Below are 14,375 nucleotides of genomic sequence, written 5' to 3'. Positions count from 1 at the left end.
TTCCATACATTTGAATTCTATCAGGTTACTATCTAAAGGTTATTTTCCAAAATGCCATATATATATATATATAAATATAGATAAATTTTAGTACTTTGATCATTGTGTTAATTTAAACCACTTTTACATCATTTCAGTGTCAGGAAGAAGTGACTTTCATCAGAGCCTGCCCATTTCTGCAACCCTGGATCCTGGTGTGAAAGATGTTATTATTAATTTCCAGGCTTACTGCTGTATTCTCCAGGATTGTTTTCCTGTACATCCTCCATCAAGAAAACCAATTCCCAGGAAGCGACCAGCCACATATAAGTATAAAGGCCTTCTGTAGTTCATGCCCCTCAGTATTTCTAGATATGCTCCCTTCATATGTCCCTCCTGGGTGACAAAAGATACTTTCCTCCTGTGCAATGCCTTTTAGGTAACAGTGTTCTTACACCCACTGCTTTATTTGACTCTTACAACAACTCTAATGAGAAAGCCAGAAAAGTACACAAAAACCGTTACAAGGTTATAGGTAACCTTACACTGTAGAACATTAGATCTGGGTTGTTAGTTCTGGCCCAAATACTTTATTATTTGTTGAGAAAGGTGGTGTCCCAAGACCACGGTGAATAAACTACAATCACAGACTTGACTGCTGGTACATCCAGTACAACACCAGAAACTAATTCTTAATTCCATGCTTTCATAGAAGGTAATATCGCTTTCTCTAGAATAACTGTCATTGTCAAATCTCATAATACAATGTATTTATTTTTATTTCAAGTATTTGACCTCATAAATATATTTTAATTCTTCTAATTAAAAGTATCTTTCTATACACAAAAACTTAAGTTAAAAAACCTTTCTATCTTTATAGCACATATAGTTCTTTACTTTTATTTGTCATGTGAACCATCGCTTCCTACTTTGTATCATACTAATTATTACACATAATAGTCCTAGTACACTTTGAGATCTTAAAAGCGTGTCCTCATTGGATGTACATGTACCTCCCTATGGACAAGTAATAATGATTAAAATGATGTTAGTGATGATAAAACTAAAATGTGCATCAAGGACAACTCAATATTTATTAGGCGAATGACATTTCAAAATATAAAGATACTGTAGTGGCTATTGTACAAACAATAATAGTTGCATTTGTTTTTATATTCATTCAATCATGAAAAATATTAACGGAGCATCTGCTCTGTGCCAAGTTTTGGGGACTCATCAAGAAGTAAATTAATGTGATCCTGATCTCCTTGTACTCACATCCTATCTGAAGAGAAAAAGCACAACACAAACAAAATAGGGAAAAAAAAAAGCTAAATAGAAAGTAAAGCATATAAGAGTGAATTGTGATACATGTTACAAAGGGAATGGATATGGGATTGGGACAGAGAACAACAGTGAGGGACAGCTTCGGTTTGGTAGAAAGGAACAACCTCTCAGAGCAGTGGACATTCTAGCTATGACCTCACTGATGAAGAAGAGTTGTCCATCTGAAGAGCAAGAAAGATATGTTCAAGGCCACGGGAATAATTTATGCAGAGCCCTTGACCTAGGAAAGAGCAATGGCATGTCCAAGAACAGAGAAAGCCATGTCTCTAAACCTAACAAGCAGGGGTGTGTGGCCTGGAGATGTTGGAAACAGACCAGTTAGGTCTTGCAGGCAGAGTTAGAAATATGTTGAACCTTTGAGTGATTTTAAATTGAGATATGGCATACTCCAAATTACATTTTTAAAAGACCAGTTTTGGGGGACCTGCTGATGGCACAGCAGTTATGTCGCTGGATTCCCATATAGTCGACCATGGTTGGAATCCCAGATCTGGTGGCTTAAAACACACCAAGCACATGCACATGCATACTCAAAATCCCAAGAGGAGAATGGAGAAGTGATTGTGACATGGTCATCCCCCCTGAGGCATGATATCTCACTTTCTGTCTCTTGTCTCTCTTTCTTGACAGCAAATGCATATGCCCTATAGAAAAAAATCTCTCTTAAAACACACACACACTCACACAGACACACACACCACCTTTTCTTCTCTGTGGAATATGTATTACAGAGGGACAATGGCAAGAGCAGGGAGGCTCATGAAAAGGCTCTAGAGAATTTTGTAAGATATATGGGTCATTAAGGTTATTGGCCAAAGAGCCCTTCCACATACTAAAGTAGATATAATTATTAAATGTTTATAACTACTAAAACAGATTTGGATTTGTCAACCATAATATGGTAGAGGGAAATGATGATGTTGTATGTACCTGTCATACTACAGGGTTGTTCCCCCCATAGTATGAGTTTTCCTTACTATATATAGCTAGATTACATCTATTAGTTTGTATTATTTCCTATCATCAAAAACAAACAGAATCTTGATCCAGAATTTGTGCTTGAGGATTAGAATATATAGTTCTAATTATATAACACAAATGCTTAGTTTAAGAGAGATTTGTCATTATTAATCATAACAGTGGGAAATAAGAATGTATAACATGCACAGTGATAGTAGGGATAAGAATGATGAAGTGAGTTTTTTTCTGTTTGTTGAAATTCCCCCCTCCCCCCACTGTAGGATGTGTGTGCTTGCCAAAGAGAAACAGAGAGAGGGAAAGTGAGAAATCACATCCTTAGAGGATGGCCACATGACAATCCCTCCCTTCTCCTTCATTCTGCTCTTGGGATGGGGGCATGCACACACATGTGCTCAGCTTACTTTCAAGCCACTGGTTCTGAGACTCAAACAGCAGAGTTGACCATCGGAGAACCAGTGCCTGAACCCACTTGCCACCTGCTGGCCTCTAGAATGACGAGATTTTAATTTTGAGAAAAGCTGGGTAAAATCGATTGTTGCAAAGCTGATTGAATTGTTTAGTTAGGTGGATATAACTCTTTAAAACAACCTTCACTGAAATTGTTTTGGGAAAAATAATACATTGTTGAGTCTAAATAAATAACTCTTTGACAGTCAGTCTCTTCTTAAAATCCATTAAAACAGTGTTTTTGTTATGATTTTGATTAATGGGCCTTTAGTAATACAACTAAGTAATAGGCATATGTAATAAAAAATATACATTTTAGCCAAACAAACTCTATGTAGAACCTTTTGTAGAATTTCAGAATTAGTGTCAGAATTTTAAATTTTTTTACAAAGTCAAAGCATGATTGTGAGTATTTTTCCAATTGGAAAATATCAACAACTTTATAATAATAATATCTTCGTAGCAATTTGCATCAAGAGGTAGTTTCCAAAAGGCATAGTGATGAAAAGTGAGGAGTTAGGCCCTTTGGTGTATTTTCTCTATTTACTTCAGTTTAACATAACCTCATTAATTCATTTCTGCCAATTCAGGGCCCAGACTTCCTGGCCCTCCCTTCACAGAATGTAACCAATTTTTCCATTGCCTTTCCCCAAGAAATAGTACTCTGTTTCAAAGGTTTGTTTGTTTAAAATTTATTCATTCATTTATTTTACTTTGACCAGGGAGACACACACACACACACACACACAGAAAGAGAGAAAGAAGGAAAGTGTGAAAGCAAGCCACCTGGTCCAGGACCTGAACCATGGTCAGCCATGTGGGAGTGTCCAGCACCTTAACCACCACGCCACCTGCTGGCCCCCTCAAATGTTTTTAAATAGATGTAACATGCGTTCTCTTTTTACTTCTCCACAGTGTTAAATCCTATGAGAAATTTGAATAATTCATGACTTTGACAAAATCAGGTATATAACAATAAGGAGATTTAGCTGGGAAAAAAGTGTGAGTGATAAAGAAATTTTCTTCAAAGGACAAATTACTACATATGTAGTTTGTGTTGAATATTTTACTGACTGCACATATTAGCTTGTGTATTTAATGCAATGATGCACTAATCTAATTTGCATTCTGTCATCTCCAAAACATCTAGTATAGTGCTATGCCCTAAGGAGATGGTCATTGAATATATAGAGCCAGTTGATGGAAATATTTCTCTTCTCTTCTCAGTCTGTGGTCAAATGATTCTTTTTGGCAATCATCTCATGAAAATAATTATTCTGTACCTTACCCGGGAGCAAATGTGGTTATTCCTGAAGGTAAATACATAAATACAATGCCTGTTTTTGTGTAGCATTAACACTATGACCAGATTGACATTATAGTAGTTGGGGTTTCTGCCTTCATCCAGCGCAGCTCAGGGACAGTAAATGTGGTGAGAAGAACCCTGCCATTATGTTCGGCACTCTGTACCTCACCTTCTGGGTTTTCTGTGGTTTTCTATCTGACTGTTAAGAACGACAGATGTGATGAAGATGTATATAGTAATGACTTTGTCTTGACTGATATGCATAGTAATCATGCTGGAAAAAGAAATGTTATATACTGTAAAGATATATGTGATTAAATGTAATATAAAACAGTAATAAAAATTTTAATTAAAAAAGGGGGAAAATGACAGATTTTTCTGAAAGAGAAAGGAATCCTTCATTGGATGGAAATATGGGTCCTCAACTTCACTGATAAGCTTGTCAATGTTTTGTCGTAAGCTATAGTCTGTGGATTATTTCTTAAAGTATTGTTTCATAGGAACATGGATTGTAGCTGACACAGATATGCCACCAATGGAAAGGCTTATTATTTGGGGAGTTCTAGAACTGGAAGATAAATATAATATGGGATCTGTAGAATCTTCTTACAGAAAAGTGATTTTGAATGCTACCTACATATCACTGCAGGTAAGAGTGAAGATCTTGTCATTTATGTCCTATTAACCAAATACTAAAATGTTTTTCTACTAAAATAATAAGAAAGTGTGTTCAATGGATGTGAATAAAAAAAAATCATTATCTGGGATCTAGCCGGTGTCAGAGTGGAAACACAACATGGCAACACTGGCCCCGAATGGGAAGGAGCCAGCAGGGTTCATGTCCTGAAGTTTCTCTGGACATGCTGGGTTCACGGATTTGCACCTGCCCATAAACTGGGCTGGCTAGGGGTGGAGGGAGAGCATGGCATGAAGACCTGCTGAGGTGCCCCTCTTTCTCTTTCTCCCCCTCTCTCTTATGGAAGAAACAAACAACTAATAAATAAACTTTTATACGCACACACAACTGGGTTCTAGCCCATGAAATGCCACCTTATGTAAAGTCAATATATAATATTTCATCTCTCCTTTAAATTGTGGATGAAACATTCCTCAAGGAGTAATTATCATGGTACTCTTCAGTATAAAGTTTGCCCAGCTTTAATTCTACATAGAATATTTGTATTATTATTTGGTTAAGCTAAACTAATAGCTTCTCCAACAAACAAACAAACAAATTAAAAGAATGTAAGTCCCCTGCACAGCCTCCATTTTAAAAGAAAACAAAATGTATTTCTTAAAACAAATAGTCATAGATGGAAATATGAAAGTAAGAGGAGACCAATGAAAATGTTTCAGTTGTTTGAGCAATCACTTCATTCTTTTATAGACCTCACATGGTCTTGAATGTGTAACAGCTTAATCAGTTTAACAGTTTGGTCAGTCTTTTATTATTATTGGTGAAAAAGAGTGGCCTAACCAAAAAGTTATTAAGTACTTTTAAAAAAGTGTTTAGTAGCTTTTCTTTGAGAAAAGGGAAAAGTCCATAAACTTAGTCAGTCTTTAATGCTTTAAAAGTGCGTAAAATTGGGCCAGCTGGTGGCAGGGTGGTTGAGATGACTTGATGCCACATGACTGACTATGTGGTTCAAGTCCAGATCTGATGCTTTGAAAAATGCCATGGTGCCCAAAATCTCAAGTGGAGAATGAAGACAGGATTGGGGAGTGGCTGTCTCTCTTGAGGGTTGTGGTCCCCCTTTTCCTTTTGCTAGTGAACGCTCATGCCCTTTAGCATGCATGCATGCATGCATAAATAAATAGTTCACAGGAACCACCAGGAGGGGTGGTGGTTAAGGTGACTGGATCCTACATGACTAATGGTGTAGGTCAAATCTCAGACACATCAGCTAGAAAAACACTCCAGGTGCATGTGAGTGTGTGCCCAAATCTCAAGAAGAGAATGGAATAGAAAGTATTAAGGTGAGGTTATCCTCCCTGGGGTGATTTCTCACTTTTGTTTTCTTTGTATCAAGAGAGAGAGAGAGAGAGAGAAAGAGTACATGCTCTATAGCAAAACTATAACAAAAAAGTACATCATATTTTGGTCTAATGTACAAGCTTTGAGGTAAATTAAAGCTATAATTGAATCATTGCCTTGAATTGAATTAAATCACTATACCTTGGGTAATTTTGGGTAACTTATTTGACCTCTTTCAGTATCACTTTTCTCACTTATGAAATAAAAATAATACCTATTCATGCATTTGGTGTAGAGGTTAAATGATATAAATGAAGCCTTGCACATTATACCTGACACAGCATTTAATGATGGCTATTACTGTACTTCCCCTTTATCTGAAGTTTCACTTTCTGTATTTTTAGTTTCCCATGGTCAACCACAGTCTGAAATTAGTTGAGTATAGTACAATCAATCAGGTATTTTGAGAAAGATGTGTTGTACTATTATATATTGTTACAATTGTTCTGCTTTATTATTCCTTTTGTTAATCTTGTATTGTTCTTGATTTATAAATTAAACTTTATCTTGGTTATGTATGTAAAGCAAAAATACAGTACTCATAAGGTTGTACACATCCGCAGTTTCAGGTTCACTAGGAGTTTTGGAACATATTTCATGCAGTTAATGGGACACTACTGTGTTAAAACAATGATGGTTCATAAATGACATTATTTCAATATAATTGAGAATAGTACATATTTTTTTGGAGTGATTTTTGCTATAGGGCATGAGTGCTCGCCAGAAAGACAGAGAGAGACAGAGACAGAAAGCGAGAAATCATAGCCCCAGGGTGGGGTGGGGGAGCATGCCGCAATCCCTTCTCCTCCATTCTCCCCTCGGGATCTTGGGCACGCACGCACACACACCTGGCGTGAGTTTAAGCCAACGGGTCTGAGACTTGAACTGCAGTGAACTACATGGGAGTCTAGCAACATAGCCATTATGCCAACTGCTAGTTCCAAGAACAGTACTTTTTTTTTTTTGGAGAGGTTTTTGCTATAGGGCGCGTACGCTTGCCAGACAGACAGACAGAGACAGAGAGATAGCGAGAAATCACCCCCCAGGGGGGATGGTCACACTGCAATCCCTTCTCCATTCTCCTCTTGGGATCTTGGGCACGCACGCACACGTGCCCAGCGTGAGTTTTAAGCCACCAGGTCCGGGAGGTGAACCACAGTCAACTAGTGGGAGTCCAGTGACATAGCCATTATGCTAACTGCTGGTCCCAAGAACAGTACATTTTTTGATAAGACATATTAATTCAAATTGGTGTGGTCAGGTTCAGCCACTGTGCAATACTGGAGACAGGAGAGGTTTGGATCCCAGGTCAGGTTGAATAAGCTGGGCACACCTGTGATCCTGGTGGCTAGAAGGCTGAGGGGGAGGGATGGCAGTATGTTGAGAGCCTGTCAAAGGTGACTTTCTCTCTCTTAAGAGGAAGGAAGAACGGGAAAAAGGGAGGGAGTGAGGGGAAAAGGACTAACTTAAAAAAAATATGGTATGTACTATTCAAACATCGCTAGTTTAAGTCCTAGAGGAACTCAGTTTTAGGTCCAGGTACTGGTAGTAAATAGCAATAAATGTTGAATTTGGGGCCAGCTTGTGGTGTAGTAGTTAGGTGCTGTGCACAGGAAGTCAGGTATGGCCAATCAGGTTCCAATCCTGGCCCTGTTGACTTTCCCCTAGGCCTGCAAGCACCCAGCATCCTGACAGAATGGAGCACTGGAGGAAAAATGATTGCGGCCCCTTACGGGATGCTTGCTCACTCTCTCTGTCTGTCTTGCATGTGCATACTTACATGTACACTTGTCCTCTGGCATAAAAAATAAACAAAAACTGATCTTAGACAGATCATTTATACTGCCTATCCCAAAGTGAGTAGATGAAATTAAAGTCACATCCAATTACAGTACTGTTCTTTGTCTAACAATATTCAGTTTTATTAGAGGAAGCTGCCAGTGACTTCTTGATTCCTTTTTTATGGTGAAAAATTTTTTTTGCTCAATGTTTAAGTATTAACATTTTTTTTTTTTTTTGCATCACTGCAGGGAGGTAGATTAATCGGTGGATGGGAAGATAACCCTTTTAAAGGAGAATTACAAATTGTTCTTAGAGGAAATCATTCTACCCCAGACTGGGCTCTTCCAGAAGGACCAAATCAAGGGGCAAAGGTCTTAGGTATGTATCTCCAGATACCAAAGTGCCATATCAGTTTTGAGAGTCTCATTAAAAATATCTAACACTTTGTACTTTCCATGATGGTATGGTATCCAAAGGCTTCACAGACATTTATGTACAATAAAGAGTTATAAAAGTAGATTAAGTTTCTAAAAATTAAATATTTATGTCACATTTTAACAGGTAGAAATAGAAATAGATATAGATATTTTAACTATATATTATATATATATATAAATTCTCAAGTCTGGTTTTTCTTCATAATCTTTCTTTTATATAAGCAAATACTTTTCATAGTTTAGTGCTTTTCCCCTAAAAGGTAACTTTCCTACACCTTATTCTGTCTACGGTATTAATAACCAGTCTGGAGACCCCACAGTGGCACAGTGCCTGTTATCAGTGACCAAATCACAACAGTAGTGAGCTCCAATTTCCCAGTCACATTGATCTATTGTGTTTGTTGTTGTTTGAGCCTGGAAAGCAAAGGACCTGAAAGAGTTTAATTTAGTCACAATCAATAACTGATTTTGTTAATACTATTCCATATTTATTCAGAAAACACATATAGGCATGTGCTGTAGTTCCTGCACTGTACAAGTTTTGAAGCCAACACCCTGTACATGAGGGGAAATTGCCTGGAGATTGGAATAGTCATCTTTTCACTGACAAATACCCTGAGGCAGATACAGTTCATCTTAAAAACTAAATATTTATTTTTATGCATACCATTTTTTATTTAAAAAGTAACACTTTGGGCCGGCCTATGGCCTGGTGGTTAAGGAGCTAAATTTCACATGACCAACTGTGTAGTTCGAGTCCCAGACCCAGCTGCTTGAAAAACATGCTGGTCACACATGTTTGTGAGTCTAAAATTCCAAAAGGAAGAGGATGAGGAGAAGGGATTGTGTTATGACCATTTCCCGTGGTGGGGGAGGGGTGCTTTCTCATTTTCTCCTTCTCTGATAAGCACATGTGCCCTCTGGCAAAATAATGTTGTAAACAGCACAAAACAATATCAAGAAAAAAAAATAAGACAAACTATATCCTTCTAATTCTATCCCACTTGAGAAAATTAGCATTCATTAACAATTTTTACATGTTTTCCCATTTTATATCGATGTCCAGGTTTGTAGTATGGATTCATTTGTAGTGGTAGTATTGCTCTTTTTATAAAAACATGGCCAAACTAAATGCCTTATTATGTGATTTTCTTTTCTCAGCTGATATGTTGTGGACATCTTTCTACTAGGTGGCCAAGAGTTATGATGCATTTTTCTTTGCAAAAAAAATGTGCCATGACTTCCCAGACTACATAATTGATCAATACTCATAGATAAATTTTCCTTCTTTATAGCATATTACTCCCCCGTATTAATTTACTAAATTTAGTCTATCATTTCCCTATAATGTACATTTAATTCCCGTTTCTTATTATTTCCAAATAATGCGATGGTAAGCATCTCCTTTCATGTATCCTTGTGTAGTGGCTTTCGTAGTCATGGACCAGATTTCGGGAGATGAGTTAAAGGCACAAAGGCTTCTCACACAGTCTTGAGCAGATACTATCATGTCATGCCATTCATTCTAAGAAATTCCATCAGTTAATACATACCAGTGAACAGGTTCTTTTTATACTAGCACCTAACTCAGTGCTCTGTGCTGAATAGAGTGTGTCTTTCTCCTTCAGGTGTGTTTGGTGAGCTGGATCTTCATGGAATTCCACGTTCAATATATAAAACGAAACTGTCTGAAACTGCAGCGGCAGGTTCCAAAGTTCTGTCTCTGCTGGATGCCGTGGACTGGCAGGTGAGGAAAATATTGAGTAATAGTAAGTAAATGTATACAGTGGGTCCAGTTAAAAATGCTTTTTCTCTAGCCTCATGGGCGTTCATCTTCTCATGTGATGAACTAGATTAGAAGTGTCTTATTTCATTGTTAGCTTGCAAAAGCTGACCTGGTAGCAGGCAGTTAGAGATTGCGGTATCCAATGTCCTTCTGAACACTTAAAGAACATTGTGTGTACTTTTGTCATGAAATTAAAATGTGAACATTTTTGGTTAAAAAATACTTACCACAACTTCTTGTGAAACAAAAAACAGAATTATTTTAAATTTATTTTATTGTTATTTGGTTACCTCTTTACTTCTAATCTGTAATTTTACATGGTCAAGCATTTGCAAAGAAAACAAAGGCCCAGTGCTATTGAAATAATTCCTGTATTAAGTGAGAGACTTTGGTAAAATATAAATAGTTGCAACTCCCATCTCTACTGTACTCATATATGTGCACAGAGCACAGGTCCACATTTTTTACAAATACTCTTTTTGTTTGCTTGCTTTTTTTTTTTTTTTTTTAAGTTTTTGCAATAGGGTGTGTTTATTTCCAAACTGGAAATTCCAAGATAGACTCCATTTCCAAGCTCCAATCTTGTGACAGAGAGAGGGAAAGTAAGAAATCGTTCCCCCTGGGGAAATGACCCTTCTCCTCCATTCTCTTCTCTGGATTTTGGGCACACATGCACATAGGCCTGGTGTGATTTTCAAGTTGCAGGTCTGGAACTTGAACTGTGATTGGCTATGTGTGAGTCCAGTGCCCTAACCGCCACACCAACTGTTGTCCTACAAATACTCTTTTTTATAACAAGGATCAGAGAAATGCAAGGATTCCATTTCCAAGCTCTCAGATCTCAGCCAAATCCCTTTTAATCAAAAAGAGCTTCAGAATCACAGAACAAAGCCAGCCTTATTTTAAGCAAATCAATATGAATCTTCAAAACATAAAGGTTTGCTCTCTTAATGTAGTTTAAAATTGGCAAATATAAAAAGACCTTATTAGAAGGTAGTATGATCTACCTAAAATATATTCTTATTTTTGATAGTTCAGGTGTGCTTACTTTTTTTTTTTTGAGTGGTTTTTGCTATAGGCGCATGCGCTTGCCTGAAAGACAGACAGACAGACAGACAGAAAGCAAGAAATCACCCCCCCGTGGGGATGGCCATGCCACAATCCCTTCTCCTCCATTCTCCTCTCAGTATCTTGGGCACGCACGCACAAGCGTCCGGCGTGAGTTTTAAGCCACTGGGTCTGAAACTCGAACCGCAGTCAACCGCATGGGAGTCTAGCAACGTAGCCATTATGCCATCTGCTGGCCCCAAAATGTGGTTACTTTTTGATGAAAGAGTAACTAAATGATTTCAATATCATTATTATGTATTCAATTAGTATTTTTATAACCTATCACTACTATTTTCTGCTTTTTATTTATCTATAACATTTAACTAATTATCACACACTTTTCTGGGCATTGGTGATTCTGTGATAAAGAAATTGGTCTGCGCTATCATGGAATTTGCATTGGGGTAAGAGCGGCAGACACTAGTGAACAAATAAGTGTATGTTCATTTCAGATTATACCGTGTGTGATGAATATAAAACAAGCCATGTAATAGACTGGCATGGTAAAGGGTGTTAGGTAACATGAAATAAGGTAACTAGAGAAGGCAGTTCTCAAGTACTCATTTGAGCAGAGATCTAGATAAAAAGGATCTTTTTTTTTTTTTTGAGAGGTTTTTGCTATAAGGCACATGCGCTCACGATAAAGACAGAGAGAGACAGAGAGACAGAAAGCGAGAAATCATGCGGTCAACTACATGGGAGTCCAGCGACATAGCCATTATGCTAACTGCTGGTCCCGATAAAAAGGATCTTAATATACAAAGATTGTAGGACATGGCTTTGCCCTTTAACTTTCCTCAGCCTTTCCTACCTTTCATGAGTATCAAGTGATTCTTAATTGTATTTTAAAAAGGCAAATTTGTTAAAGTCTTAATACAGTTCTGGCTACTATTTTTTTTTCTTTCAGGGAAGAATTCTCATTTTTTTGTATCTGCGGAACTAGTATCAAATTCTGGCAGTTCTTTGCTTCAGTCTGTTTTATTTTACATTTGGGCATCCTCATACTGTTTAAAACCTGTATGCCTTCCAAAAGGTCAATGTACTTTTTTTTCTTTCTTTTTTTTTTTTTTTTGAGAGGTTTTTCACTATAGGGCGTGTGCACTCGCCAGACAGACAGAGAGAGACAGAGAGACAGAAAGTGAGAAATCACCCCCCAGAGGGGATGGCCACGCCGCAATCCCGTCTCCTCCACTCTCCTCTTGGGATCTTGGGCACGCACGCACATGTGCCCGGCGTGGGTTTTAAGCCACCGGGTCCGGGACGCGAACCGCGGTCGACTACGTGGGAGTCCAGCGACATAGCCATTACGCTAACTGCTGGTTCCCAACTTTTTTTTTTTCTTTTAAATGTACCTACTTTACATTCATTCACTTTACATCATCACTGCATACAAAATGCTACGTCCCATCCAGAATACACTGTGTATTGGCTCAGTCAAGGATATTACCATACGTGTGATTGTCAACAAGTAATTTTCCATTTCTTGTTTCTTATATATTTTTGCTCTTTTATTGTTTCTTTTCTTTTCCACTGATTCCCTACCTCTCACCCTCTGCAATTTCCCACCCCTCCCACACTGTCTCTGGTATCTACAGTTGCTTTCCATGCCTTTCCTTCCCCCTTCCAACATTTTACTGATTGACAAGATATCTTAATTAATTCAAATACTTTCAATAGGAAGTTCAGCTGATATATACATATCTGTGAACACATCTGACTTTAGGCAGAAAACGTTATAGTATGTTTGTTCTGACCACTTTTTAATAAAAATAAAAATATATTTGCTTTGATATATTTAATTTTTCAAATATATATTGCTGTATTTTATTAAATGGCTGAATTAAAGCTAAAAATGGCTAGCAAAATTCAATATTTAGAATTTAAATATCAAACATAAACATGATTCTTGTTGGAGATTTAGATATACAGTTTATTCTATCAGATAATAGTCATGACTGTTCATCAGATATGAATTAAATTAGGATTACTTATTATTATTTAGAAATACAAATATGTTCATAAAAACACATTTTAAAAAATATTCTTGAATTTGCACTTGAATTTTTCTAAGGAGGGAGAAGAGATTGTGATAACAACTACAAGCTATGATTTACACCAGACAGAAATTAGAAGTATCGTCAAAATCCTGCATGGTAACAGAATTATAATTCTTAATGAAAGCCTTTCCTACACTCACTTTGGTAAGTGGCTGCTTTTGAACCAAAAAGATATATAATTAAAGTGCTTTTTACATTTTAGTGCTCTACTCTGCAATTATAGTTATGTGATAAAACATTTCATGGATGTTTTAGAGGAGCATTTCACTCAAATTGGCACTGGTGCCCAGAGGGTGCTTCTATTTATGTGTGGGTGGCCTCCAGTCGTCCTTGCTGTATGCATTTATTCATTCAGCAAGAATTCAGCCAAAACCTACTGTATCACAGTTTATGGGGTAGGACTTGGCACCTTCTGTTCTAAGCAGGCCTCCTAGTGATTCTCAAACACATTGAAATTTAAGAGCACTTGATCCAAAAGCATGGACACTCATCCATGAGCATAAGCCATAGAATTCACATTTTTCATAGTCTTTTTAGTGACAAAGGATTAGAGAAACAAATAAATTCCTTTTCCAAGATCCAAGCTAGAACTGCATTTAGGCAAGTTATAGTGAAATGGACAAACTGATTCTCAAGGAGAGAAGGAGTAAGTCAGCATCCTCTGAAGGTGACGTTCCCACTTAACAGGAGAAAGGCCTTCCCTGCACCCCAGCTTTTTCCCATTTGACATGCTACCTTCTTTCGAACCTCAGCAAGTGGGAGCAGATAGGAGTGGAGAGTTAGAAAACCCTTTCATGTATCTCTTTCTTTTCTTTATGGTTTTTGTCATTGGGCTTGTGAGCTCACTGGAAAGGAGAGAAATGGAGACTGAGTGAAAAGGAAAGTGAGCTCACCCCCTGCAGGGATGACCATGCTGCAATCGCTTCTCCTCCCTTCTCCTCTCTGGATTTGGGGCACAGGAGCTCACAAACCTGGGGTGATTTTTCAAGCCATCAGGTCCCAGACTCAAACTGTGGTCGACCATGTGGGAGTCCAGCACCTTAACCACTATGCTGCCTGCTGGCCCCTCCTTTCACATATTTCTTATGCTCATGAGAATTCCAGCAGG

The 14,375-nt window shown here is 37.7% G+C and overlaps 1 protein-coding gene across 1 annotated transcript in view; it reads left to right on the top strand.

Moving 5' to 3' along the window:
- LOC102478698 (fibrocystin-L) overlaps window positions 1-14,375 on the top strand; it is a gene marked incomplete at its 5' end in the record, with an annotated part of 91,619 nt that overhangs the window by 22,315 nt on the left and 54,929 nt on the right. The window contains 6 exons of the mRNA XM_006161701.1: window positions 138-309; window positions 3,982-4,070; window positions 4,561-4,709; window positions 8,126-8,255; window positions 9,943-10,061; window positions 13,282-13,411. Coding sequence (XP_006161763.1) covers window positions 138-309; window positions 3,982-4,070; window positions 4,561-4,709; window positions 8,126-8,255; window positions 9,943-10,061; window positions 13,282-13,411 — 789 coding nt within the window. The remainder of the gene's footprint in view (window positions 1-137; window positions 310-3,981; window positions 4,071-4,560; window positions 4,710-8,125; window positions 8,256-9,942; window positions 10,062-13,281; window positions 13,412-14,375) is intronic.

This window comes from Tupaia chinensis, unplaced genomic scaffold (genome assembly GCF_000334495.1).
Source record: "Tupaia chinensis unplaced genomic scaffold, TupChi_1.0 Scaffold138854_1, whole genome shotgun sequence".
NCBI lineage: Eukaryota > Metazoa > Chordata > Mammalia > Scandentia > Tupaiidae > Tupaia > Tupaia belangeri.
Note: the sequence above shows the minus strand (reverse complement) of the source record. Positions and strands in the feature narration are given on the sequence as shown.